At 47.1% G+C, this 25,290-nt stretch overlaps 1 protein-coding gene across 4 annotated transcripts in view; it reads left to right on the forward strand.

Annotated features, from left to right (window-relative positions):
* Nucleotides 1-24,319, forward strand: part of ARHGEF12 (Rho guanine nucleotide exchange factor 12) — an 888,740-nt gene extending 864,421 nt beyond the window's left edge. For all 4 annotated transcript variants that reach the window (XM_086956791.1, XM_086956792.1, XM_086956788.1 and 1 more), the window contains 2 exons: nucleotides 19,568-19,637; nucleotides 20,640-24,319. In XM_086956791.1, coding sequence (XP_086812917.1) covers nucleotides 19,568-19,637; nucleotides 20,640-20,650 — 81 coding nt within the window. In that variant the 3' untranslated portion in view covers nucleotides 20,651-24,319. The remainder of the gene's footprint in view (nucleotides 1-19,567; nucleotides 19,638-20,639) is intronic.
* The last annotated feature ends 971 nt before the right edge of the window (nucleotides 24,320-25,290 follow it).

Here is a 25,290-nt window from a genome sequence, read left to right on the forward strand (position 1 = left end):
CTACATCCAACTACACCCAACTACACCTAACCACACACACACCCACACATACAACCACACACACAACCACACACACAACCACACACACACACAACCACACACAACCACACACACACACAACCACACACAACCACACACAACCACACGCACAACCACTCGCACAACCACACCCACACAACCACAACCACACACACATACACACAACCACACACACACACAACCACATACAAACACACACAACTACACACAGCCACACCCAACCACAAGCAAACACACACCCACACAAACAACCAAACACACACAACCACAAACACAATACACACAACACATACAACACACTCAACCACAAGCCCACACTTACACAACCACACACACAACCACACACGCAACCACAAACACACACACAACCACACACACAACCACACCAGCTTTTTTCTTAACCGCGAACAAGCGCTGGCAATCTCAATAATTTGACACTTAGAAACTTTTTCAAGAAATTATTTCTGAAGGTGTAATGCTGTTACTTAGACTTTAAACAAAACCTCAATAGAGTCATTACAGGATTTATGAAAACTCCTTTTGAGCCCCTCTATTCCTGCCCACTTTAGTTTTTGTCAAGGAAAGCAATGTTGCCATTACTGCGCTTCTCCAAGTAAGTGAACTGCAGGAGTTGGCAGTGGAAGAACATTTTATCCAACTGACAAAGATCTGGTTGTTTTTAAGACCCGTCCTTCCTACTTGCCAAGTAATTGCTCCGTTTTGTGTCAGTGTATCGAATTGCCTTTATTTCAATGCCCACAGTCTATAGCTGACAATGCACTGGATACTTTGGATGTCAAGAGCTCTTGCCTTCTATTCACATTGTGCCATTTCCATCAGAAAAAGCAGACATGATTTGTTTCTTTTACACAGCCCCACTTTGAAAACTAAATATCTAAGTCTGTAGTTGACAGTTGGACTGCAAACCAAAAAACAAAATTGCTAATGCTGAACAGCATCTGGAAAAGAAGGATAATGACACAGCTGCAGTTGCCGGCTATTCAATTCCCGAGGCGGACACATTCATGAGTAGTTAGGCACGTATGTGACGGTCAGCATGCACTCACCCATGTAATTATGTTAGTTCCATTTTATTTTTATTTTTATTTATTGATTCAAAATGGAGAACACTACATAGATTGGTAAATAAAAAAAGTTTTACTCGCTTGTAAGCACTTTTTGACATAGGGTACTGGGCGGCAGAAAATGTCAGATGTGGGCCCTCAAAAAGCACAAAATTAAAAAAAGAAAGTGGTGGGTGAGGGAGAAACTGAGGAGCATCTACATTGGTAAAGCCAATAAGTTAAAAAAAAGACCTATTGTATTTGTCAATGTTTTTTCTTTTTATAGTGAAATTGGTTGTGTCTGAAAAATGCCTGTCAGAATAGTCTAGAAAGACCCCACCACTTGCGAGCCTGAGCAATTTTTTTTTCTTTCTGATTTGGTATTTCTAAAGGTGGATGCCTCATCTTTAGAATATATGCAGGTGCTAAACTGGTTCAGAAGATTAAAACATCATTGCTCCTGCTCACCGGTAGGTGATACTTTGCAGCTTGCTTTGACTTCCTTTCACCTTGGAATTGACAATGGAGCCGCATCTAAGTGTCACACCTGCGTGTTGTCTGTTCCTTTCTGCCTGCATCTTCGTACATGGATGCAGAGCTCTCACTCAACTTTTTTCTTCGTCAACTGACAAGTTTAAAAAAAAAGAAAATCCAGTGTTCAAGAGAATTATGTTCCCTTTTAAACCGCAGGTGATAAGCTTCCAAGGGATGGTTGCAAACAAATGTTTGTGACTAAACCCCTTTGTGTGTACCTCCAGTGTTTAAGTTCAAGACATGAATCCAAGTCCTGCGAGTAGTGGGACTTTATGAATCCAAAAGTGATCTGGTAACACAAAGCTGTATTTCGCCAAACACTAAAAGAAGTCTCTGCAGTCCCACTCCAAGTCAAGGATGCAAACTTGTTCCCTCGACAGGTCCTTATCATGGTCCAAGTCTTGCAGGAAGTTGAACTGGGAGCTGAGATCCAAGCAGGATTTGTCCCAGTCCCACCACTCTCAGCATACGTGAGGGTATCAGGGTATGCCTCAGTCTTGCTTCTGTTCCCCTGCTGAGGAGATGATTCCACAACTGATCTCACTGCGTCTCAAGTTTCTGGAGCCATCAGCAATGTTACAACAGTTTAAGGCTTTCAAGGAGGCCCTGTTGTGAATCTCCCTCTGGTGCTTCTTCAGGCTTCAAGGATTCACCTTGGCCTCTAGTCTGGTTATGGCCATTGACCTGCCCTCAGCACAGTCTGTGTCTCCAGAACCAGTCTCTGGATCCGCATAGGAACAAACTTTCAATCCGGCACCAAAATTCACACCAGTCCCTTTCACATCCCTGCCGGTCCCAGTGCAGCCAGCACCAGATAAACTCTCTGTCCCAGAGGTCTATACCATCTCTGAGCCAATTTCATCTTGCCCTAATCAAAGTCATGCACTGAAGCTGTAGAAATGTCCCCAGTCTCAGTTCAGTTAAACTCAGTCAGAATCATACCTTTGCCTAGTAGTCATACCCCAGTGCACCACAGCTTTTCTTTTCCGACTCATCGTAATAGGAAAGCCTTTGGAGACGGCAGTGGAGATGGAGATTATTCCTCATACACCCACCCCCATAGTATATGATGACAGTCTGTACATGGATTTTCAGGAGGTCAGTGATAAGGCACTTCCCCTGACAATGGGTTGTGTTCTTTTCGGGGGGCACTCAATGGAGTGCCTCTTTTGCGGTGGTGATGAGACAGGCAGCAGCAGTATTAGTCTCACAGCTGCCATGTCTAGTAATGTGTTAACAGGTTTTCCAACCTGGACATATATATATTTTTTTTTTTAAGTAATTTTTATTGTAGACATACAGTGCACAGACCAGGATTCATGCAGTTACAGTGCTGCTCTAGACATTTACCAACAATCTTTCTTTGTCATGTGATACACAGCCTGCAGGCCCACAACCCGGAGGTCGGGCGGCAACAATCGATCGACCTTTCTTAGTCTGGATGCGATTTTTAGGATCCTTTTAGTCCGCATTAAAGTGTGCATGTCTACTTTTCTTGTAAATGTAAATGTATTGCGACTTATATAGCGCACGTATCACCCGAAGGCATCAAGGCGCTTGCCTTGGGAACCCGTCCTGGCTTTTCCCTGTGAGATAACCCCTACTGGGCATCCCCAAGGTGAAAGCCAGGCATCCCGCAGCGGGTGGGCCGCCGTAGTGGAGATTAAGAAAGCTATTGCCCATAGTTGCAGCATGGGACCCCATGATTAGAGTAGGCACCGAGGCGAGAATTATCGAGTCCGTGGACATTTTTGGGCTCAGGACCCTGCCGCGTCTGGAATTGAACCCTGGTCCCGGGCCAGACCTCTGCATCAGGGTCTGCCGCTCTAATCAGTGAGCCACACTCCTCCACTTCTTCCCTAACCTAACTAAACTATGTAACCCCCCCAAACTGCCCCTACATAATGCCCTTCTCCCGCCCTCCTCTTCCCCCCCCCACCCCCCCTCCACCATCCGCTCATAGGGTCTCGTGTTAAATCAATCTAGGGTTTGATCTTAAGTTTGTCAATGTCTAAGTGTGCGAAGCGCTCGGTGAATCTTGGGTGCTATTCCTGTCTGCGCTGAGGGTTTCCTCGTCCTCCGTTAACCAGCTATCTCTAAGGGCCTGTACTAACGCCTCCCAGGCTGTCGCTATCTCCAATGCTCTAGTGTCAGGGTTTCTGCGCGCTAACTGATACCTGTGTGTGCTAACGCAAGCCGCCCATTTGAGGAATTCATTATACCATCTCCTGTGATTTGGGCCTGTTCCCGCCTTCCACTGTCTTGTTATTTCGCTTTTGGCTATCATCAGTCCCATATCCACGAACTTGCTGGAAGTTTTATTTTTGGGTGTGTGAGGGAACCAATGCAGAATGCATACCGCCGAATCGAAGTCAATGGCTCTTTCTGTTACTTCGTTTAAGGTCTCCCCTATGGCCTGCCAATATTCCCGGAGGGCCGGGCAAGACCACAGCATATGCTCCAGCTCCACCCCGTCCGTTGCACAACGGGGGCACGCCGACTCAGCTACCCCAAAATATTTCTTAATCCTGCCAGGAGTCATGTAGGCCCTGTGTAGCACGTAGTAATGGATAAGCTGAAATCTCGCATTTCTCGTGCTGTTTCGGGCTCGGCGCACAAGTCGGGCCCAAGTCGTTTCAGGAATATCCTTACCCAGGTCAGCTTCCCATTTGGACTTCAGCGCCGTAAGGGGCAATAGGTGTCCGCGGAGCATTCTGGAATACAGGCACGTCACCGCCTTAACCGTCCCAGCCGCCATCATAGCATACTGGCAAGCCATGGATGTCTCGGGCTCTGTTAGACCTCCTCCCCAATGCGCCTGCATCGCTCCAACCACAGCCGAGTGCAGGAGGTATCCCCCTCGAGGCAGGTCAAAGCGTTCTAGAAGGTCCTGATACGGGAGGAGCGCCCCGTTTTCATAGAGGTCTCCTACAACCTGTACACCCGCTTCTTCTCACTGCTGCAACTGCGACCAGTCGCCCCCATGGGGCAGCGCCGTCAGCATGCCCAGGGGTATTTCCGGGGCATATGGATGCCTTATCCCCGCCCACCGTTGAGACCGGTTCCAGCAAAGCAGTAACGTCTGCTGCTCAAGTGTTAGGTCTCGGGTAGCGATCTTCTGCTGTAAGGCTATGGTAGGTCAAGACATGCCTTGGCGTGCCTCTGGGCTCTCCGCCTTCCGGGCTCCGGTACTCTCGCGCCACCTCTTGCGTGTATATCTGCAGTTGGGCGGCGAGATAATATATCTCAAAATCCGGTACCGCTAGCCCACCCTCGTCTTTTGGACGGGTGAGCGTCGCCAGCGCCACTCTGCATCTGCCCGCTCCCCACAGGAACGCAGTCAACTGGGATTTGAGTTGGCGGAAGAAGGAACTAGGGATCCAGACCGGGGGAGTCCGAAAGTAATATAGCAATCGCGGCAAAGCAACCATTTTTAACAAGGATATACGGCCAGCTACGGAGAGCGGGAGCGTGGCCCAAAAGGCCATGCTGCCTTTCAGCGCTCGTACGCAGCGACCAACGTTACCCTCCAACATATCCGCGGCCGTATGATATATATACCCCTAAGTACTTAAGACAAGTCGGGTCCCAGTTAAGTGTGGGCCGGTGGTCAGGACGACCGGTGTTCCTTCGTAACGGAAACAAGCATGTCTTCGCCCAGTTGACCTTTAGGCCCGATATCACGCTGTTGTGTCATTTTCGAGGAATAACAGCAGGTCGTCGGCATACAGCGATATAAATTGCTGCCCGTCTCTACTACCTATGCCCTCGAAATGTCTTCCCGTCCTGGCCTCGCCCGCTAGTGGTTCAATCACTAGTGCGAACAATAGGAGAGACAAGGAGCAACCCTGCCGGGTGCCCCTCTCCACAGGGTATTGCTGTGAGATCAGGGGCCCTATCCTCACTCTTGCCATTGCCGCCGTGTACAGGACTCGCGTCCACTTAATATACCCTTCTCCTAGTCCGAACCGCTCCATGACCTTATACAAATAGTCCCATTCTAGACTATCGGAGGCCTTTTCGATGTCTACTGAAAGGACTAGGGGCGCTCGGTTTGCAGCTTGCGAGCTCTCCAATAGGCGTGTGAGTCTCCTGATGTTAATCGTCGTGTTCCGGGCGGGAATGAATCCATTTTGGTCTTCGTGTACCAAGCCGGGCATATGCTGTAGCAGTCTAGCTGCTAGTATGGAGCTCAATATCTTATAGTCAGCGGTTAGCATGGAGAGTGGCTTGTAGGACGCAGGGCTACTACTCTCCCTACCCGGCCTCAGGAGCGGTATCACTAACGCCTCCTGCATTGACTGGGGCGGCGGCCTGTTGCCCTGGCCTCCTTATAGATTGTTTGGAGTTGTGGCGCTAATATGTCTAGATATTTGCTATAGAATTCAATGGTTAGTCCATCTATCCCTGGCGTATTGTTGCGAGCCATTTTCTTAACCGCTCCCCTGATCTCTCCTAGGTCAATGTCTCTCCCCAGATCCTTCGCCTGTTCCTCGTCTAGCTGGGGCAATTGAAGACCATCTAGGAAAACCTCTGTCTCATTCTCTCGGTCCCCCGGTTCGCTTTTGTAGAGGTCCTCGTAATACTTTTGGAAGCCATCTAAGATCTCCGTTTGGGAGTAGTGGATGCGGCCCGCTGCATCTTCTATAGCCAGTATAGGGGAGCATCGCTTCATGGGGTTCGCCAGCCACGCTAGTAGTGTTCCGGCTTTGTCCCCCTCTATGTGGGTTCTAAGCATATACGCTCGATGGTCGAAGGCGCGAAGCCGCTCCACCTCCACCGCCACTGCCTCTCTAGCTGAGCTAACCTCCTCTTGGAGGTCGGGGCGGCCAGGCCGTAATTTCTCCACTTCCCGCAACTTGGAGTCTGCCTTACTAATATCATCCAGCAACACCTTCCGTGTGCCCACGTATTTCGTTATACACTGGCCCCTCACCACCACTTTAAAAGCATCCCATTCCATCGCCCTAGTGGCCGTCGTCCCCTCATTATCGGTAAAGTATTGGGTTATACCCTCCTCCAGTGCCGCATGGAACAACTGGTCTTCCAGGGTCTCTGGTCTTAATTTCCAGGTCGGCACTCGAGGCACCTCGGTCGCCCAGGCCAAGTTAATTATCAACGGGTTGTGGTCCGAAATCATCCTCGTTAGGTACTCTGACCAGGTTACGGTTGGTAACATGGCCTGTGAGCACAATATCGCATCAAGCCGGACGTGAAGGTCATGTAGGCTGGAGAAGTGAGAGTAATCGCGGTCAGTTGGGTGTTGCGCCCTCCATACATCGGTCAGCCCCCATCCCTCTTGCCATTCCATTCTACCCTTTGTGAGTCGGTGTACAGGGGAGTCCCTCAGTGGTGGGTGGGACCTATCCAGTGTTGTATCCGCTATGGAGTTAAAGTCCCCTCCCATCAGAATCGGGCCCGCCAGGAAGTGTGCCAATGCCTCCGATAATCCCGTTAGGAAGGTCAGTTGCTCCGTGTTCGGGGCGTATACGCTACACAGGACTATGTCCCTACCTCTCAGCCTGCCTTCCACCACCACATATCTCCCCTCCGGGTCTATTAAATGTTGTGTTGGTTGAAAAGGTGTGCCCGCCCTAATCCATATCAGTGTGCCCCTAGCGTAAGCTGAGTAAGAAGTGTGAAAGACCTGACCCCTCCATCTCCTCTGAAGTGCCGTTCCCTCCTGTTTCGTGAGATGAGTCTCTTGTAGCAGCGCAATATGGACCCCCCTTCGAATTAAGTAGGTGTGTACCTTATGTCTTCATTGCATCGTGTGAAGCCCCCGCACATTCCAGGTCATGCACTTCCCATGCGTCCGCTGCCGTGCCGAAGAAGTGTGTTTTCTCACCGACCACCACCCTGAGCTTAGCCGGGAAAAGCAAGGAGTATGGGATGCCCTCAGTCCGGAGCTCCCTTTTAAGCGATAAAAAGGAGGCCTGCAATTGCTGTGTCTCGAAGGTGAAGTCGGGGTACAATGTTACTCTGCTGTTCGCTATTTGAAACGGACCAGTGTCTCGGGCCCTTTGAAGTAGTAGGTCCCTGTCCTTATAATGCAGCAGTTTAGCTATGATCGGTCTCGGGGCCAGTCCTGGTTTAAGCGGTCCGGATGGGACCCGGTGTGCACGCTCTAGGGTGAAGAAGGGCGACAGGCCTTCTGGCGCCACCACAGTCTTGAGCCAGTTATCGAGGAACTCCACCATGTCCTCCCCTTCCTCCTTTTCCGGCACACCTAGGATACGGACATTGCTACGTCGGCTCCTATTTTCAGCGTCCTCAGCTCGTCTTTCAAGGATCTGGATCCGGTCGAGGGCATCTGTTAGTCTACCCTCCAGAGTCTTATGAGCAGGAGCCAGGTCCTGTAGGGTATCTTCAACCTCCTTGACCCTATCTTTGAGTTTGTCATGGTCGCTCGTAGGAGGCCCAGCCCCGAAACCACTTGTGCAATATCCTGCTGCAGAGTGTCCCGTGTGGCCGCTATGGCTTCCAGGATTCGATCCTGCAACTGCTGCAGCTCAGAGGGTCCTGTAGGATCACCTTCCGCCATGTCGGAGGCCGCCGCTCCCTCAGGTTTCCCCTTCGGCTTCACCATGTTGCCCAGCCACCTACTCCGAGTGCGTGCTCAGCGTCCGGTCAACACTCAGATCTACCACTGACCTCCGGACCTTTGTTCGGGCGTTGGATCCCAGTTATGGGACCGTCGCGTTCACAGCCATGCGCTTCTCAGGATCGTCGATGGATCAGCACCTAGCCCGTCTGTCCTCTTGGTGCTTGCGGCCTTCTGCAGACCTCCATAGGTCATTCGGGTCTGGACCGATCCAGGGTACTGTAGCGGTCTAGGAGTGCTCTCCGCCGGCCCTGTCTTTGCGGCCTACCGGTAGGGCGGGATCGCAACCCCCGTCCACGTGCCACTGCTGCCCTGGCCCCCCACTAGGTCCAATGCGCCAGTCAACTGTTGAGGGGGCGCTTAGGCTTTTCTCCAGGACCAATGGCGGTCGCCTTCTCCACTGCCGGTAGCTCGAGGTTCGGTCTTCCACTCTTTTGCCTCTTTCAGGGGGAGGGGGGTTCTTAAGTCAGCCCCCCTCCAGGGCGTCTCGGCCTTGCCGATCTACTCCACTCCTCGATTCTTCACGGGCCGCAGGTCTGAGTGTTGTTGGACTCCGTTTCTCTACGTGACGCAGCAGCCCGGGTCACTCCGCCATCTTGTCTAGTCGCTGTCCTCAGGGTAGACGGCTCAGTGGGCAGGCAACCCTTTCAGTATTTGACATCCGAGTCCACTGCTGGGTCACCGAACCATGGTTGGCGATGTTATCCGGAGTCTGGGCTCCGGTTCCCTCAAGGGTGAGCTGGTCCCGCTGCTGGTCGGCTTTTTTCACACCTCGGCCTCCATTTTGAGGGCTTCTTTGTTCCGATCCGTTTTGAGTCGGATCGTTCCTCCGGTGTCAATTCTCTCGCAATCGGCTCCGTTGGCGGTTCCCCGTGTGCCCCTTGAGTTCACCTGACGGCGCCCCCGTTTTTCCGGGGCCGTCGTGGGTTATTCCGCTCCGATTTTCAGGATTTCTGTGGGGAGTTCGGGCGCGGAGCTCCGAGGTCACGCCGCCATTCCCTTCGGCGTCCAAGCCACCACCTGGACATATTTCTTCTAAGTCTCTAATACTATTCAATGAAAACTTGACTGGCTGACTGACACCATAATGAGCACCTAGTCTAAGCCTCGTTTCTCCCCGGGTGAACAGGCAGATTGCAAGGTACCGCAGACTGGTGCCAGATGACCCTGACTTCTTGACGGAGCTCACTACACTGGAAAGTCTGGTGGTTCACGTTTCCACCAGAAGGATGAACCCCAATTCATTCCTTATGACCCCTCCAGACAGTTGAAAAAATGAAAACACTTAGGAAACTGTTGTTTTCTTCTGCCAGTTAAGCCTCTGGTCAGTCAGTGCCAGCTGTTTGCTGGGGAGATTTTCACATACTTTATGGTGAATTGTTGATGAGATTGTGCTTGCACCCTGAAGATTTCAGGCCAACCTAGCTTAAACCACTCAAGATAGTCAGAATGCAGCAAAATATGTCCTGCATTCCTGACTGGCCATGATTGCTTGGGTAGAGCTGTCAGCACTAGCATGGAGCTTCAGCATCCTGTTTGGTTGAGGTCCTCAAGCCTCTCTGGTGAAGTGCAGACCTCTTTGAAGGATATGCCGTTTGATGGATTTGGTGAGGTGGTGGATTCAGCTATGAATGCTTTAAAGAAAGCCAGGCCACAGCACATTCCTTAGGCCTTTCTCCTCTAGCAAGACAATACCTTCAACAAGTTCTCCACTTTTGAGGCTACTCCAGACATTTGGAATAATGGCAACACTAAGGCATGCTTCTTCTGCAACCACCACCCCAGTCCTGTTGTGGTCAGGGGAAGGGATCAAGCAGACAATACCCAGGCCACCAGGGCAGCAGACCTCCCAGTCCCCTGCATCAAAAGCCAAGCCTCTTTAGTTTGCCCTTCGTGGAACCCGACCAATCTGTAGAAGGCAGTATCAGACATTTCCTCCAAGGGTGGTAAAATATAACATCTGGCAGGTGTTTTTTACAGATTGACGGCTATGCTATGCCTTGCAATTCTTTCCAACTTGCAGCATTTTCCAGCTATACCAGAACCTCTTTCAGAGGTTCATCAATCCATCTTGCTCCAAGAAGTGCAGGCTCTTTCAGACAAAACAGCTATAGAGAGTGTCCTGGCCACTGAAATACAGACTGTTTGTTACTCCAGCTATGACCTTGTGCCAAAGAAGGGTAGAGGCCTTTGTACAATTACATATCTCCGTTCTCTGAATACCTTCTTACGGAAGGACAAATTTGAGATGCACTCACTCGCTAAGGGTCTGTCTTCCCTGCATCCAAGTGACTAGATGGTTTCTGGACACCTTCTTTCTAGTATCTGTCCCGTAGTCTCAGTCGGTACTTAGGGGGCCAGGAGCATTTTCAAATATGCTGTGTCCCCCTTCAGTCGTACTAGCACTCTCCGGTGTTTTATTTTTTGTTCATGAAAACAGTGGAAATGGTCTTAGCAGATCTTTGGAGGTTATGTATACCAGTTTTCCCCTACCTCGACTGGCCATTGAAGGCAGGCTCACCGCAGTAAGTCTTGGAAAGCCTCCAGATGTAGACAAACCTCCTGACATAGTTGCACTCGGCTCCTTCGCAGTTGTTCCCTTTCTTAGGAGCCATCTATGAAATGCTGCAGTTTCAGGCCTTTCCTCCATTCCATCGCGTCAAAGACATTCATGCTGGGATCCCAATTGTTTTGTCTTGGTACAGCGTCTCGGTAAGTGTAGCTGTTAGGTTTCTGGTCCTCTTGGCCTCCTGCATCCTGCTCATCAACTATGCCAGGTGGCATATTCAGGCTCTGCTGTGGAACCTGAAGTCTCAATGGGAGCAGCATCCAAGTTTCAGAGGAGACTGATCAAGACCTGCAGTGCTGGCTACTCTACTATAATTGGGCCAGTGGAAGACCCCTCTCTCTGCCCTTATCTGAGCTGATGTTGTTCACTGATGCGTCATTACTTGAATGGAGAGGTTGTGAGGACATGGAGTGTAATATATGGTGTGGTTGTGTGACCTTCTCATGTAATACAATTTTTAGCCCCTTTAGGACCAGGAGATTTCGTTTGCTAAACCCTCTGCCTCAACCCTGTGTAGCTGTGACTGAGCAGCAAAGCTTATTCAAAGTGTGAGGAAATGGGGTGTATTATATGCTGTGGTTATGCAACCTCACTGACCTATACACTCACCAACCATTTAGGACCCGGAGGCTTTGTTTGTCAAACCTTCAGCTCGACACTAGGTAGCTGTGATTCTGAGTAGCAAGACTTACACAAGCAACTGTTAAGCATTTAAACAGCACCAAAACAATTGGAAAAGAAATTAAGACATCGAAGAAAACAGTCACCAATTCATAAAAAAGATATATATATGAGATATAAGAGTTACGAGGTATAGTAAATCAAAGCATTTCATTCACCCATGAACAAGCATAGTCAAATTCAACAAATTCGACTCCTAAAATATTTTGAGCAAAAAGTTAGGTAAGTTGTAATGCTGTTGAAGCTGAAGATACATGATGCTGAAGGATGCTGTTGATGTAAGGCTGTCAAATGGTCTTCCTGCAGTGACTTACCCTTGAGCAGGACCCAGCAGGCACAGTCCCTCTTCCTTATTAGCTACCAGGTGCAGAAGGTGCAGTCTGCATCAATGCAGCCTCTCTTCGCCTGGAACTTGGTGAAGCAGGGCAATACACCTCCAGTCCTTCTTCCATTCCAGTAGAGATCTGAGTTCTGCCAGGGATTCCCCAGTTTATGCTCGGGTAATGCCCTCAGGGTAGAATGCAGTTGGTGGTCAGTGGGCTCCCAGGCTCCCTCCCTCCTGATGACAACTTCCTAGGAAGAGTGCATCTGGCTGTCCCAAGATGCACCATTCTTCCCACTCCCAACATGGCAGAACGTCTTTGAAAACCAGTTTGGCAACTGGTTTCCCCTCTCGAGCTGAGTGTCTGCCTGCTTACCTAAACAATAGAGCTGCCCCTTTCCCAAGTATTCCTCATTTGCTCTTTAAAGGCAGCTTCAACTTTAAAGCCCGCCTTTTGGGCTAACACCTGTGTGGCTTCCTGTTGGAGAGAGTTAACACCTCCCATGCAGACATCTATTGTTTCCTTTCCTGGGAGTCGTTAGCACATCTCCCCAGAAGGGTAGAAAGCTGTCTGGAGGACAGACCCAGAGTGCAACTGTAAATTGGCTCTGGAAATCTTGTGCAACCAAAGGGGCAACTTCTGAAGTTGCACTTTGCCTACCAGTGACACTACATTCAATGTAACCATTACATTGGATGTAATGCTCGAATTAATTTGATAGCTTATATTACCAACTTTACTAGTCCCATTCAGAAGTTAGCCAGGCTGAGCTGTCAGCCTGTAACTCTGTAGTTACCAATGGGGCTACTAGCCTTTCCACAGTAAAAACGACAATTTAGGGTTTCCACTGCTGGAACATGTAAAAGTCCACTGAAGTAGACTGAAGACACCTACTGACTTGGCCCCAGCCCTACGGGCCTGTCTGCCGGACTGCCTACCTCTGAAGAAAACCAGAACTCCCAAGGATGGCGGCTCTGTCCAGAAAAAAACAACACCAAGGACTCCGGTACCCTCCCGATCCTCTATCCTGGAATACTCTACACCCGACGCCTCCAACCTGTGTCCAGGTGGGCCACTGAACCAGCAAAGGTTAACCTGTGATCCTGAATCCAAGTCCTTTGGCTGAACCCTCCTGGACTCCACAACATTGCCTGCAGATTGAATCCTGCATCTACCGCCAACGGCTCCAGTAAGAAGAATCTAACATCAAAGGGCATCCCTGCTGCCGAAGCCCCAAGGCCTCGGGCATTGGTGAGCTGAGCCAAATGTTTTGTTCACTAGTAGTCTAAAATCGATCCATGTTGCTTCTTCAGGACGAAAATAGAAAAGGAAGTGGGCCTAACCTCCTACTTTTTCAGAGTTAGAATTATCGTCCAACCCTGCAAATTGATCAATTTTTGCCCCATGTGTCGTGGCAGAGGTTAGCCAGCTCACAGCTGCTAAGTCGCTTGTACGCAAAAAGTGTGGCAGACCTACCCTCCTCTGCTCGCCCGGGTGAACCAAGGTAACTTTTTTTAACTGATTAAGAGTTTTGTGGCACAGGTACATGACCTTTATTGGCTTCTTGTGCCCACTCCCCCTCCTTTCTGTTCTCCTTTATTAAGGTCCCATCTAGTAATTTGCACACTGATGCAGTGATTTGCTATTTTGGTCCCCTCATCTGGAGGCACAGACAGTCTTGAGAACAACTGACATCAACATGCAGGATGACTTAATTTTCAATTCAATTAACTTTATTCGACCTTAACTATTAAGATCATAAAAGTGTGGAAGTCATACAAACAATCGATTAATATATCTAATTTTCATAGCATAATAATCCGTAATTACAGATAAAAACAAGGTAAAGAAAAAGTTGAGTTTAAAAATACAGTATTAAAACAGGTTAATTCATTTGAAATATAAAGGATACATTCAAGACAGTACCATCATCAGTTAGGGTGCGAACTATGGGCTAATCGATCACTGATTTATTAAAGCCAAACATAGATAGGACGCAAGGGAGAAACATACATAAAGATCATGTAGCATTTGGAGGAAAAACAGTGCTGGACGACATTTGGCAAATTTATATTTTGGAATATTGGGAGAATATACTTTTTACGCTCAGTGATATAAAATTTTCAAAAAAATATAAAATGAAGATTGGACTGGTGAAAAGTACTGTCACGTGGACATAATGGCATTCACTAATTGAAGACATTCCCGAGGGGAAGCCCAACATAGAAGGGATAGGATTTCATCTAAAACATATTAATACATATCGGTGGCGGATTTTGGTCACAGCAACCAAGTATAAATGTGGGCCCACAGAAACAGACGGCAATCCCAGGTATAATACTACCATGGTTTTGTTACGGTTTGATGTGTATTGTTTTTTTTCCCTGAACGTTTGGAAGCGAGATTTAATTTCAGCTTTGGGAACTTTCTGGCTATTACGAGGATCATTGTACAATGCTTCTAGGCCCAGACCTACTAATATTTCTCTTACATAATGAAGCCACGGGGCCATGTGGGCCTGTTCACAATCAAGACAATCTTTAATGATGTTTTGGGTTAGGCCCACCGTATCCTTTTGCCAGATTGAAAGCCATAGTAAGACTGGCGCAAGAGATATAACGTCTGTTATATGGAAAATCCAATTTGTGATGCATTGTATAGCTTGAGCAACTATTGGGTAGAGATAGTAGTTTTTTAAAGAAACCATCTTCTAGTCGTAGGTGTTCAGCCTTCGATATTCCCCAAACTCCAGCTCCATATGTTGCGGAAGAAATGACCTTAGCTGAATAAATCTTTTTAATTGGCTCTAATGACTTACTACCCAGGTTTTTGTAATAAAGGCGAACATAGCCACAGTGACCTTCTCTAGGGCAATGCATCTGTTTAAAATCATATTTGCCCAAGTTCCCCTACTGTTAAAAAGTACACCCGGGGATAAAAAGGACTTCGTAATCTGAACTTTGCGTCCGCAATATAAAATGAGGGTTTTTTTTTGGATTGCTTTCACATGATCAAAATAAAAGTTTTCGACTCATTCACCTTTAGATGCAAGGAGGCCATATAAGACACATAGTTATTAATCAGCTTTTGAAGAGCTAAGCCAGTCCTTGCAACTAAGACGGGATTGTCAGCGTAAAGCAATATTGAGACCCGTTTTTTATTAATCATGGGGACATCAGCTGTGGGTTAGTCAACAGCTGGTTCAATGCCATTAGCATCCAATGAGAACAAGAAGGGGGCTAACACTCCACCCTGCCAGACACCTCTAAGTATAGGGAATGATCTAGTGCTTTCGCCCTTGCTACCAAACTTAACACATGTGGTACATTGGGAATATAATTGACAGATGAAAAATATTGCATTCTCCTAAACCTCCATTTCTCTCAAGATAATCCATAGTTTGCTGTATAGCACAGATTTGAAAGCTGCCAAAAGGTCCATGAACCTCATGTAAATGGATCCTTCTTTTATTTGGGGGACTCCTTTATAGGCCCTGCACATCATTTCCAGGACACAATGGTGTCAGTACTGAGCCACACGTCGCCACATCCAGTGCGTAGAAATGGTACAAAAAAGTTTCTGGATGCCTCTGATGCCTTGAGCGTGAACATAATGCCAAGGCCCACATTGATTTCATACTCCAAAGCCTTGAGGGAGTTATCCCTCAAGCTCCTAGCTGCTTGATTTGCGACACCGCAATGGTCCCTATCCCGGTCTAGAGGAATGTCCTGGGATCAGTCAATGAGCCATTCCAAGTGCTTGATATAACACTCTGTCATCTGGGTGTTTGAGTAAGTACCACAAATGCAAAAATAACAAGAAGTCAAAGTGGTCTTCAACTTTGCGCCATCCATTAAAGTCTTCTGATGAGACGAGGAAGCGTCCGCATTCGAGGCCTGGCTCTGCAGTTGAGCCAGCACCAGGCCTGCCTCAGCACTTTTCCAAGTTTCAGGGTGCCGGAGCGACCGGCGCCTAACTTCTCCATGCACCTTATCTTTGGGTGGCCCATCCCTGTTGGAACGCCTTTGGACTCCATGGGTTCAGGAGGGGATCCCACTCGTCTTCTGCTGGTTCGAGAGGGGCCCTACTTCCAGCAGCGAGTTCACCCCCGGTGCCTGTCGGATGAATCTTAAATGATTGCAGTCGAACCACCTCAACGTTATCCAGCTACAGCCCCACTGTTGATGTCCCCGGCCCCACCAGTGACGCTGTCCCCGGCCCCGCCAGTGATGCTGTCCCCGGCCCCGCCAGTGATGCTGTCCCCATTCTCAGGTAGAGGTCAGGGATCTGGTCGTCAGCATCTGGGATCCCAGGGGCAACAAACTACTGAGTGCACTACTGCTGCTGCAGCTGCAAAACCACTTTAGCTTACCCTCAGTGGCGCACTGTTGCCCAGTTGGAGATCGGATACATTTTAACTCCATGGGTGGTTGCTCCAAATTGTCCAATGTGACTATGCCATGCCCTTCCTCACCACCATTCCAGACATGCCACCTACCACACAATAACTTCTGAAGCGCCACGTGTCAATTTTCCAGGCATGAAGTTCATGCTCTCTTAGAGAAAGGAGCCATTGAGAGCATGCCAGGATCAGAGATCGGGACTGGCTGCTACTCGGGCTACTTTCTGCTGTAAAAAGAGGCCAACGTATGTCGCTCTAAGCGAGACATCCACCCCTGAACCTCTTCCTGAAGGCAAGTTCAAGACGATCACCTTAAGCCAAGTTCTGTCTGCCCTCGATCCAGGCGACTGAATGGTGGCATTGGATTTGTAGAATGTCTATTTCGGCATTCTTTTCCTATATATTTCCAGAGATGTGACCTGTGGTTTCAGGTAGACCACAAGCACTTTAAGTTCTTTGTGCTCCCCTATGGCCTCACCATTGCTCCTCAGGTGTTCGCAAAAGTGATGTTGCTGGTTGCTGCGTTACTGAGCAGGTTGGGAATACCAGTTTTCCTTTACCTCGATGACTGATGGCTACAGGTAGGCTTGCCTCAAACAGTGGTTATCCTCCTCCAGACTACAACCAATCTGTAGACATCCCTGGGATTTTCCATAAATGTGCTAAAGTCACACCTGACTCCTTCAGGGAGACTCCTTCTCATCCAAGCCATATTGTACATGATGTTGTGTTGAGCCTTTCCTCAGCCTCAGCGAGTTCAGGATATTCTGGCTCTGGTCCAGATTTTTTAACCTTGGTCTCAGTGATTGCGTCTCTGACCTCCTGAATCCTGCTAGTAACACATGTGGACTGTGCAGTGGGATCTGAAATTTCAGTGGTATCAGCCTCAACAGACCTTTCAGGTTCCATCCAGGTTTTGGAGAAGACTGTAAAAGATATGCAGTGGTGGTTACTGGACTGCAGTTGGAACTGCAGCAGATCCCTCTCCCTACCATAACCAGGACTAACAGTCATAACCAATGCATCGTTGCTAGTTTGGTGAGGCAGTCTGGGGGGAATTAGAGATCAGGGGTCGCTCGTCTCTAGTGGAAGCCTGTCTCCACATCAAACTGCTGGAGTCGCAGGTGATACACTTGTCACTAAAAGCTTTTATCCCGTCCTTGAAGCAGGCCTGGGTGCAGGTTCTGACAGACAACACAACTGCCATGTGGAACTACAAAAAGCAGGACAGGTTGTGGTTATTGGTCACATGCCAAGAGCTTTCATGCCTGTGGAAGTTGTTGAGTTATCAGGGCATCTCCCTGGTCATACAACACCTGGTAGGATCTTTAAATGCCAGGGCGGATGAGGTCAGCCCGCATTATGTAGGCACGCTGACAAAGAATGTCTGCTTCATTCTAAGGTGTAACAGGGTGCCTTGCGGCAATCGAGAGAACCCAGTCTTGATCTCTTCGCCACTGTCTGGAACGTGTAGTGTCCAAACCTTTGCGCTCTGGAGTTCCCAACACAATCCTCCCTCGGAGATGACTTGGATTTGACTGTAGATCAGAATTCCAGCACTTCTTCCAACTCTACCTCTCCTTCCCAGAGGTCTGAAGAAGATCAGGAAATATCTGGTCAGAGTCACTGTAATGGCTCTAGGTTCAGCCAGAAGATTGTAGTGCCCAAACCCCCTGTACAGCTGCCTCTTTGGGACCTCCACCTGAATCTGCACAACTTACACCTCCACACTTAGAGATTGAGCAGCAATAGCTGACGGCTTTTGATTTACCTCTCAAGGTAATACATGTTATTTTGCCTGGCAGATGTCCCTCCACCAAAACTTAATATGCAGGATGCTTGGAGAAGTTCGTTGTTTAGTGTTCTTCTCTGCATATCCAGCCCTTTCAAACCCAGTTGTTTGTTATTCTTTTTCCCTGTCTCTAGCGCAGCAAGGCCTTGCTGCGGCAACAGTTAAAGATTACTTGTCAGCCTTATCGTTTTTTCTATGGTTGCCTCATCAAACTTCTTTGTTTAAGTTTACTGTTGTGAAGCAGTTTTTGAAAGAACTGGTACATTTTCCACCATAACCCTTTGAGATGTTCCAGTGAGGCCTCAAACTGGTTCTTAAATTCTTAATGCGCTCTCTATTTTAGAGCCTATGCAGAGCTGTTCCTTGAGAATACTCTCCTTATAGGCTGTGTTCCTCATTGTGATTACATTGCGTCAGCTCATCATATGAGTGAACTGCAAGCATTTTCAGTCCAGCAGGCTTACGCCACCTTCCTTCCAAATAATTTGTTGCTAAGGAACAAGGCGGTGTTCTCCTCAAAGGCTGTAACTCCTTTCCACGTTAGGCTGTCCGTTTCCCTGCTGACATTCTTCGGTGCTCCTCATCCTTCAAAGCTGGACAAGAGACTCAATCGCCTAGACCCCAAAAGAGCCCAAACTTTCTACATTGATCTCACCAAAGAGCACCAGGTAGACGATCTGCTGTTTACGGGTTTCTCTCAGTGTAAGAAGGGAAGATCAGTGCAGAACCAGACCAGATACATTGTTCTTTGTATAAAGATCCGCTATGGTCTATCTAGGAAAGAGGAAAGAAGCCTGCTAGCTCATTCCACCAGAGCCAAAGCTACTCCCACAATGCTCACTCGGGGTTAATATTTTGGGCATCTGCTAGGCTGTGATAAACCAGAGTCTGTCTGAATAGAAAATCAATTATGATAGTGAAGGACAGTGAAGTAAAGAAAAGACAATCAAACTCCATGAATTGAATCCAGCATCTGAATGAACTGCCTGGCAGCTCATCCGCTTCACAATCTGAAGGGTGTCTGTTGACCACTCTCAGAGGCGAGACCTGTGGTGAAGTGTACCTCTCTGTCATGATTCATTCTGAAAGTGTTTCCTTACAGTGGTGTCCAACATTAGAATGTCCTTAATGACCAGAAAGCTGTTGTACTGTTAGATAATCAAAGTACTCGTCATTGTGTAGAGGTCCAAATTAAGAATGTCAGCATGCGCTTTATTCTCCAGTAAATTGTATTCAACAGTGCTGTAAACCACTGGGCTTCCAAGCAATCTGGGTTTTCACACCTAACCAGTAGACCATGATGACTTGTAATATCCTACCCCTACTTCCGGCATACTCATAGTGATTAAAGTTCACCTCTTCCTGAACCAGCTGCTGAGTCAGCTTCATCATTGAACTGTCCTGGGCTGGCCTTGCTGCCTTGACACCTTTCCAGTTATGGCAGCCAAGCACACTACCCATTTTGCAAGTATTTAGTGTCATTTCACAGGTGGTGCTGCTTATGTGTTGAGTATTTTGGAGAAAAATACAGCCGTTAAATACATTTTCTTGTTTTACAGGCGGTGGAAGAGGAGTATTATGCCCTTCAGGGGCGGCTGACTGGATCAGCCCACCCAGATAAGCGATCAGGTTTGTCTGGATGCATTTCCTTGTGTTGCTGAATGTCTTCAGTTTGTCATCTTGATAAGTCTTTCTGTACGCTGTTTTTTGTTATTCCATGTGTTGTTTTTTAAAATTTAAATGCCTACATAGCCTGCACCTGCATGCTGCTTCTACCTGTGTATGTGTCCACAACCACTAACATTTGATAGTTTTAATCATCTCTATCGGCCTCAAAGGATCCCTGTACTCCAGCTGGGTTAAAGGCAAGTCCCAGTGGATCACAGTTGGTGAACCAAATTATCTAAATGCTCTGCACTGTGTGGATCAGCTCAGGCAGAGATTTATTCACATTGGCTAGTTGATTTCAATGCTTTATACTAAAGGTGTTGGTATGAAAAGTTTTAAGGGTAGCAGTTTGACCATGCATGAACAAGGTTAATGGGCTACGTGCACACTGAGGTGGTTCAGTTGTGAAATTACAGTTTGTTAATCTTCTTAAAATACTTGGTTTGGTTATAATATAGAGTTGTCTGGCATTGATTGTTAGTGTGGCAGCTGGTACATTGAAAACCAACGGGTTGTTGATTTGTCTTAACAGTTTAAGCATTCTTGATTCTCAAAATAGTCATTTAGCAGGTCAGTGTCCCGCGAGGCTGTACTTTTGCATTTGTTTGAATCTGTCTCTGTTTGGCAGTTGACTTAGATATGCCCTGCCCCCAAGCTGCAAAGTTGCATTTGTTATCTTCTTGTGTTAAACTTGTGCGTGTGGGTGTGGGTGTGTGTGTGAACACAGAAGCACATTTATGGGCACAGGTTGTCTCAGCTTTACTGGTGTTGAACGGCGGCTAACTATGACATTGCCTGGGGTAAGTTGGAGACGGGACAGTGTGTGCGTAACTATTTAGCAGATTATTGGAGTGTCTATAGTGGTTGTGTGTGGGTTTTGTAGTATGCTAGGTTGTCTGTGAGCTTTGAACTTTTTTCCCTTTCTGAAAGTTTGGTTTCTAGTCTCTTTTTTTGTCTTTTCAGGTGAAAGCTAGGCAGAGACGATGCTAGCAACTAATGCTTGGATGGATTGCGGAATCCAACTTGCACCTGGTCTGTAGCAAGAGAGCAACTGGGTATGCTTGCAAACTTCGCATATGGAAGAGCCATGCACTCTGGTTCTTGTCGAAGGAAGATCTGCTGTCTTCTGTTAAAAGATCCTTTCTGATTCACCCCATCAATAAATGGACAGAGCACTGGGGAGAGGATTAGTACATTACAGATGTAACTAGAATTGTTAAAACAAATCAGGTGTATTTATGTGAAACGTATCGGAAGCACACACTTTTGTCTTTTTCTTTGTTTTCATCTAGAGGTAAAATGCAAACTTTGTATGACGAAGTAGAGCTGCAAGCATATGATGGCCCTTGCACGAGTAACCTTAAGCAGGCCATCCTGCTTCTTTATGCTATGCACCTCTCTTCCACACACATGTAGGCCGGTCATAGCGGGGCGCATAGGCCAGCTCTCTCGCATAGTCTCTCAAAGTGAAGTCAGTCTGTCCCGTTACCATAACCATAGACTACAGGATTGGTGTGGGCCACAGTCGCTAAAAATGGAATTTGGTCTAATCACATTACTGTTTTTTTCTGACATACGTCCGCCATAGTTGCAGTAGCTGGACAGAAAGATGGAGATCTGCAAGACTGCTGCATGGTACAGTATCTCAGAGATCTAACCATTCATAGCAAAACATCTTTTGTGAGACTCTTACTGGCCACATTCTCTGTAGGAAGTGGTATACAGGGAATTTCAGATGGAGAAGCAAGACAGTTGTGTGCCACTATCTTACTGGAAGGACAAGCGTAGTTCTGTCTTGACACAGGTGCTATGGTGCACATTTTACATCTATAATTGAGCAAGTTTCAGTTTATTGTAACAGGTTTCTTGTGCTGTCTGAGATGCCTGGTCTAGATGCACTGGCTGCTTTAGGAAAGCTGCTCTGGTGAGCGAGCCAAAGAAATTGATAGGGTATCAGGTGCTGAAGTTGTACGCCATATGACCTTGATACTACCGGGCAGCAGTATTTGAGTGTGCACTGATGGTTCTTGGAGGATGTATCAGTTGCATAGTCCTCAAGGTGAATCTTCCTCGTAATCTGGAATGACATTCTGTCAATGTTGGATCAGTTTAAGCAGTATTGAGTGAATTCTTCTGAACTAACTCTTTGAGGTAGTCTTACAGATGAAGATAGGGTGCTTCCCCTTGCTTTGCTGTTTGAAGTGACAGACAGTTTGAACACCACAACAGAAGTGGGCGTTATCTGTGCTAGATTTGTAAAAGTTTGGTATGTATACAGAGAAATGCTGGCCAGTACAGAAGTCAGAGAAAGCCTATGGCTGCACATGGGACCAAAAAGGACACTATATGGAGAGCACTGGATCTGTTTTGTTCCCGACTTTGCTTACTTTTCAGCTTAAGATAAGGTCTGCACCCTTAGCATGAAACCTCGTGCCTGTTCCACTGAACGTAGCAGCTAAATTGACTCTTTAACATGCTACAGTCCAGAGCCAGTTCTCAACAAGTGCTCTTTTGAGCAGAATACATGTGCAGGGACTGCCTTCTTTAGAGTGAAGTAAACATGTTGGCTGGTATTCCAGTTCCACACTGGGTGCAGTGTTGAGCATGGCTGTTACTGGACTAAAGTAGCTATGCATGCTGGGTTTAGCTTGTCCAGGTTAGTGACTGTTAGACTTCCAGCTTTCTACCTACGAAGAGCAGATGTACCTTCCCTGGCCCAAACATTGATTGGTGTTCTACCTTACTCTTACTAACATGGGGTGTCATCTGCCTTCCCTGCTTTAGACATTGAAGTGTGCTGTACAGTGATTTTCAGATGTGTGGCTCTGCTTCCCCGAGCACTACTTAGGTTAGGACTTTTGTTCATCGTTCTCTCCAAGTCAAGAATTAAGGTATAACTTTCTTTGTGTTTGAAATGCCACATCATGTTATCCAAGCTACCCACTGTTGAGTGCCTGTGGTGCTCTTGGCCAGCTTTAGAGTATTGTGAGCCACAGCATTAACAACTTTGGTGTGCAACAGTAGTGTCTTCTGGAATGGAGTCGAGGATTTATTTGAAAGTTGGTCGAAGGTTTGTTTTAGAATTGATTTGGGTATGTGGAATTAAATGGAGGAACATTCTTTGATTGTGGCACAAAATTAACCCTGGTAGGTTAATCTTTTGACAGGCAAGGGACTATTGGCCAGTACCCAGACATAGCAATCAACAGAAAATTAATTTCATGCCTTGCATGTTGATTTCTTTGTTGCCAGACACACTACTTTCCTCAGGATGCACTTAGTTTTATGCAGTTTGCCACTTTTCACTACCGCACCCTTGCTTACTTCTTTCTGCTGCACCACGCCATATCCAGTCTACAGTCTACTGCACTGCTACCTCTAATTTCTGGTGCAGCATCCATTGTAACTCATCATTTAGTTTTAGGAGGAGGTCTGGTCTGTTTTTTGCACTTTAGGTCAAGCCCTTCCCTTTGCCATGCAATTCTGCACAACCTCATGCCCACTCTTCATACACTGGTCTGAAATGGTACACTAGGTCAAATACGTTCTCTCTCTTTCACTGACATTGCTGCCTGACCCCTGCATTAGGAGCAAGTCCCCCAGGCCTTGCACTTGACTTGATGTCATTCCTGCTTGCTCCATGCACTGCTGTAAATAACTGCTTTACCTTTGCGTTGCTGCAACACTGCTGTGTACACCCTTACCCATACACTGATACAGAACACTCCGTTTCCTTGCAGCAGCCACCACCCACCACTGTATCAAATTCTACTGTTGTTACTCATTAGCTGCTGCAAAACACTCCCATACTAGCTGTGGGTCACTGCCATCTCTTTCTGCATGGCCCTACATTAATTTCCGCCGGACGCATGGGAACCTTTAATCCATCACTTCCTCACCTTGCTGAATGAAACCAGTGGTCCTCCTTTTCTGCACTGCCTTATATGTACAGACCATTCATCTACATGCCCTTAGCAGAAGAGAGCACATTTTTGCTTAGTAGAGCAAAAAATAGTTTCCTCAGTAAGCCTTGTGTCCTGCATTCCAGTTTGTGCATAATGAAATAAGGTTATAAAGGTGAGCATAGCAAGTGAACAGGTGGTTCTCTGTAGTCCAATGCCTGCAGCGAGTGAAGGCCACTTCATTGGCCTATGTACACAGGACCCTTTATCATCAGGGCGCAGCTAGTGAATCCAGCTTGTCACTTCTGTAAGGTCCCTAGCACAGTTACATTTATCACTGGTAATAGTGTGCAGATGGCACTTCGCAGGTATACAGGGCATCGGCCTGAATCCTGCAGCATGGATCCACCTAGACTCTGTTTCTGGTAATTTCTCAAAACTTGCCACACCATTTAATTCTATGTGTATCACACGTACAATCATGTACTCATTTGTCAGCTATTACTTAAAACATTGATCTGGAGGCATTGTTACAGTTTATTTCCATTAAGATGCTGTATGTTTTCTGATTTATGTTTGTGTGTCTGTAATTTTATTCCTAACACACATATCCTGAGTTATGTTTGTACAATACCTTTAAGTAGCTGAGAAGATCAGGTGTCTCCAAAATGGAGTTTGGGTCTCATGAATTGGTTCTGGGATAGTAGACATGTATTCAGCTATTAAAAAATGTCTCACAAACAGAGTCTGTGTAAGTCCTGTCATTTATCTCATTATTACCACTTGTAAGTCACCTTTGATTACACATTGAGAAGGAAGAAATGTAGGTTGCAATTTTATAATGCCTTTGTAGGTAGAGTCTTGGGGATCTGTAGATGTTACTTATTAAAGACTGGAGTAGTTTACTGTGATCCAAATTCTGGCTGATGGTATAGGGGTTCTCTAGTTTGAGATGGAGATGAGTTTCGCAGCATGAAGCAGTATGAAAATGGTAACTTATTGATGCATTATGACCGTAAGTTCTAGAACACCCAGAGTCATGCTGACTCTTCTGCGGTTGACAGCCGAAGTCAAAGATTTATCTTTAAACGTGCATTCTGATCACAACAACTAGATGATGGAATACTGCAAGACATATGATTCTGATGGATACTTCTAACCATAGATTCCTTAAATTTAGATTATTTCCAGACTGGACCTGCAAGATTGAAACAGAATTTCTCCCTTATGCCAGTAGGTAGTGCAGTGCATTTCCACGTTTCCATCGTTCCACCTGGAAAGTGATGACAGAGCCATATATAAGCTCCACTCCTGCATGTCAATAGCAGTTTCTTTCTGTTCGAGGCATATGGGCTGCAGATGGTACATTATGAATAGATCGCCATCTGGTGTTGGGCTCGGATGATTGCACTTGTTTTTCTCTTGGAGAAGTCTTTTGTCGTCACGAGACTGGTGACTCCTCCTTTGGGTGCTAGTGCGCATGGGCATCGGCTCCATCCTTAGATTGTTTTTTTCCACCATCGGGTTCGGATGAGGATCGAAGCGCTCCAGATCCACTTCGAGAAAAAGTGATATTTCGGCGCGTATTCCCTTTCCAATTCGACGGTATTGTTATCGAACGGTGTGGCAGGGTATACTCAGACATGAGTCCCTTGCTCACTGCACCATCAGGATTCAAGCAAGCCGGGCCGACGACGGCTGAAATGCCAGAA

This window comes from Lissotriton vulgaris, chromosome 2_1 (genome assembly GCF_964263255.1).
Source record: "Lissotriton vulgaris chromosome 2_1, aLisVul1.2, whole genome shotgun sequence".
In the NCBI taxonomy this organism is placed as follows: domain Eukaryota; kingdom Metazoa; phylum Chordata; class Amphibia; order Caudata; family Salamandridae; genus Lissotriton; species Lissotriton vulgaris.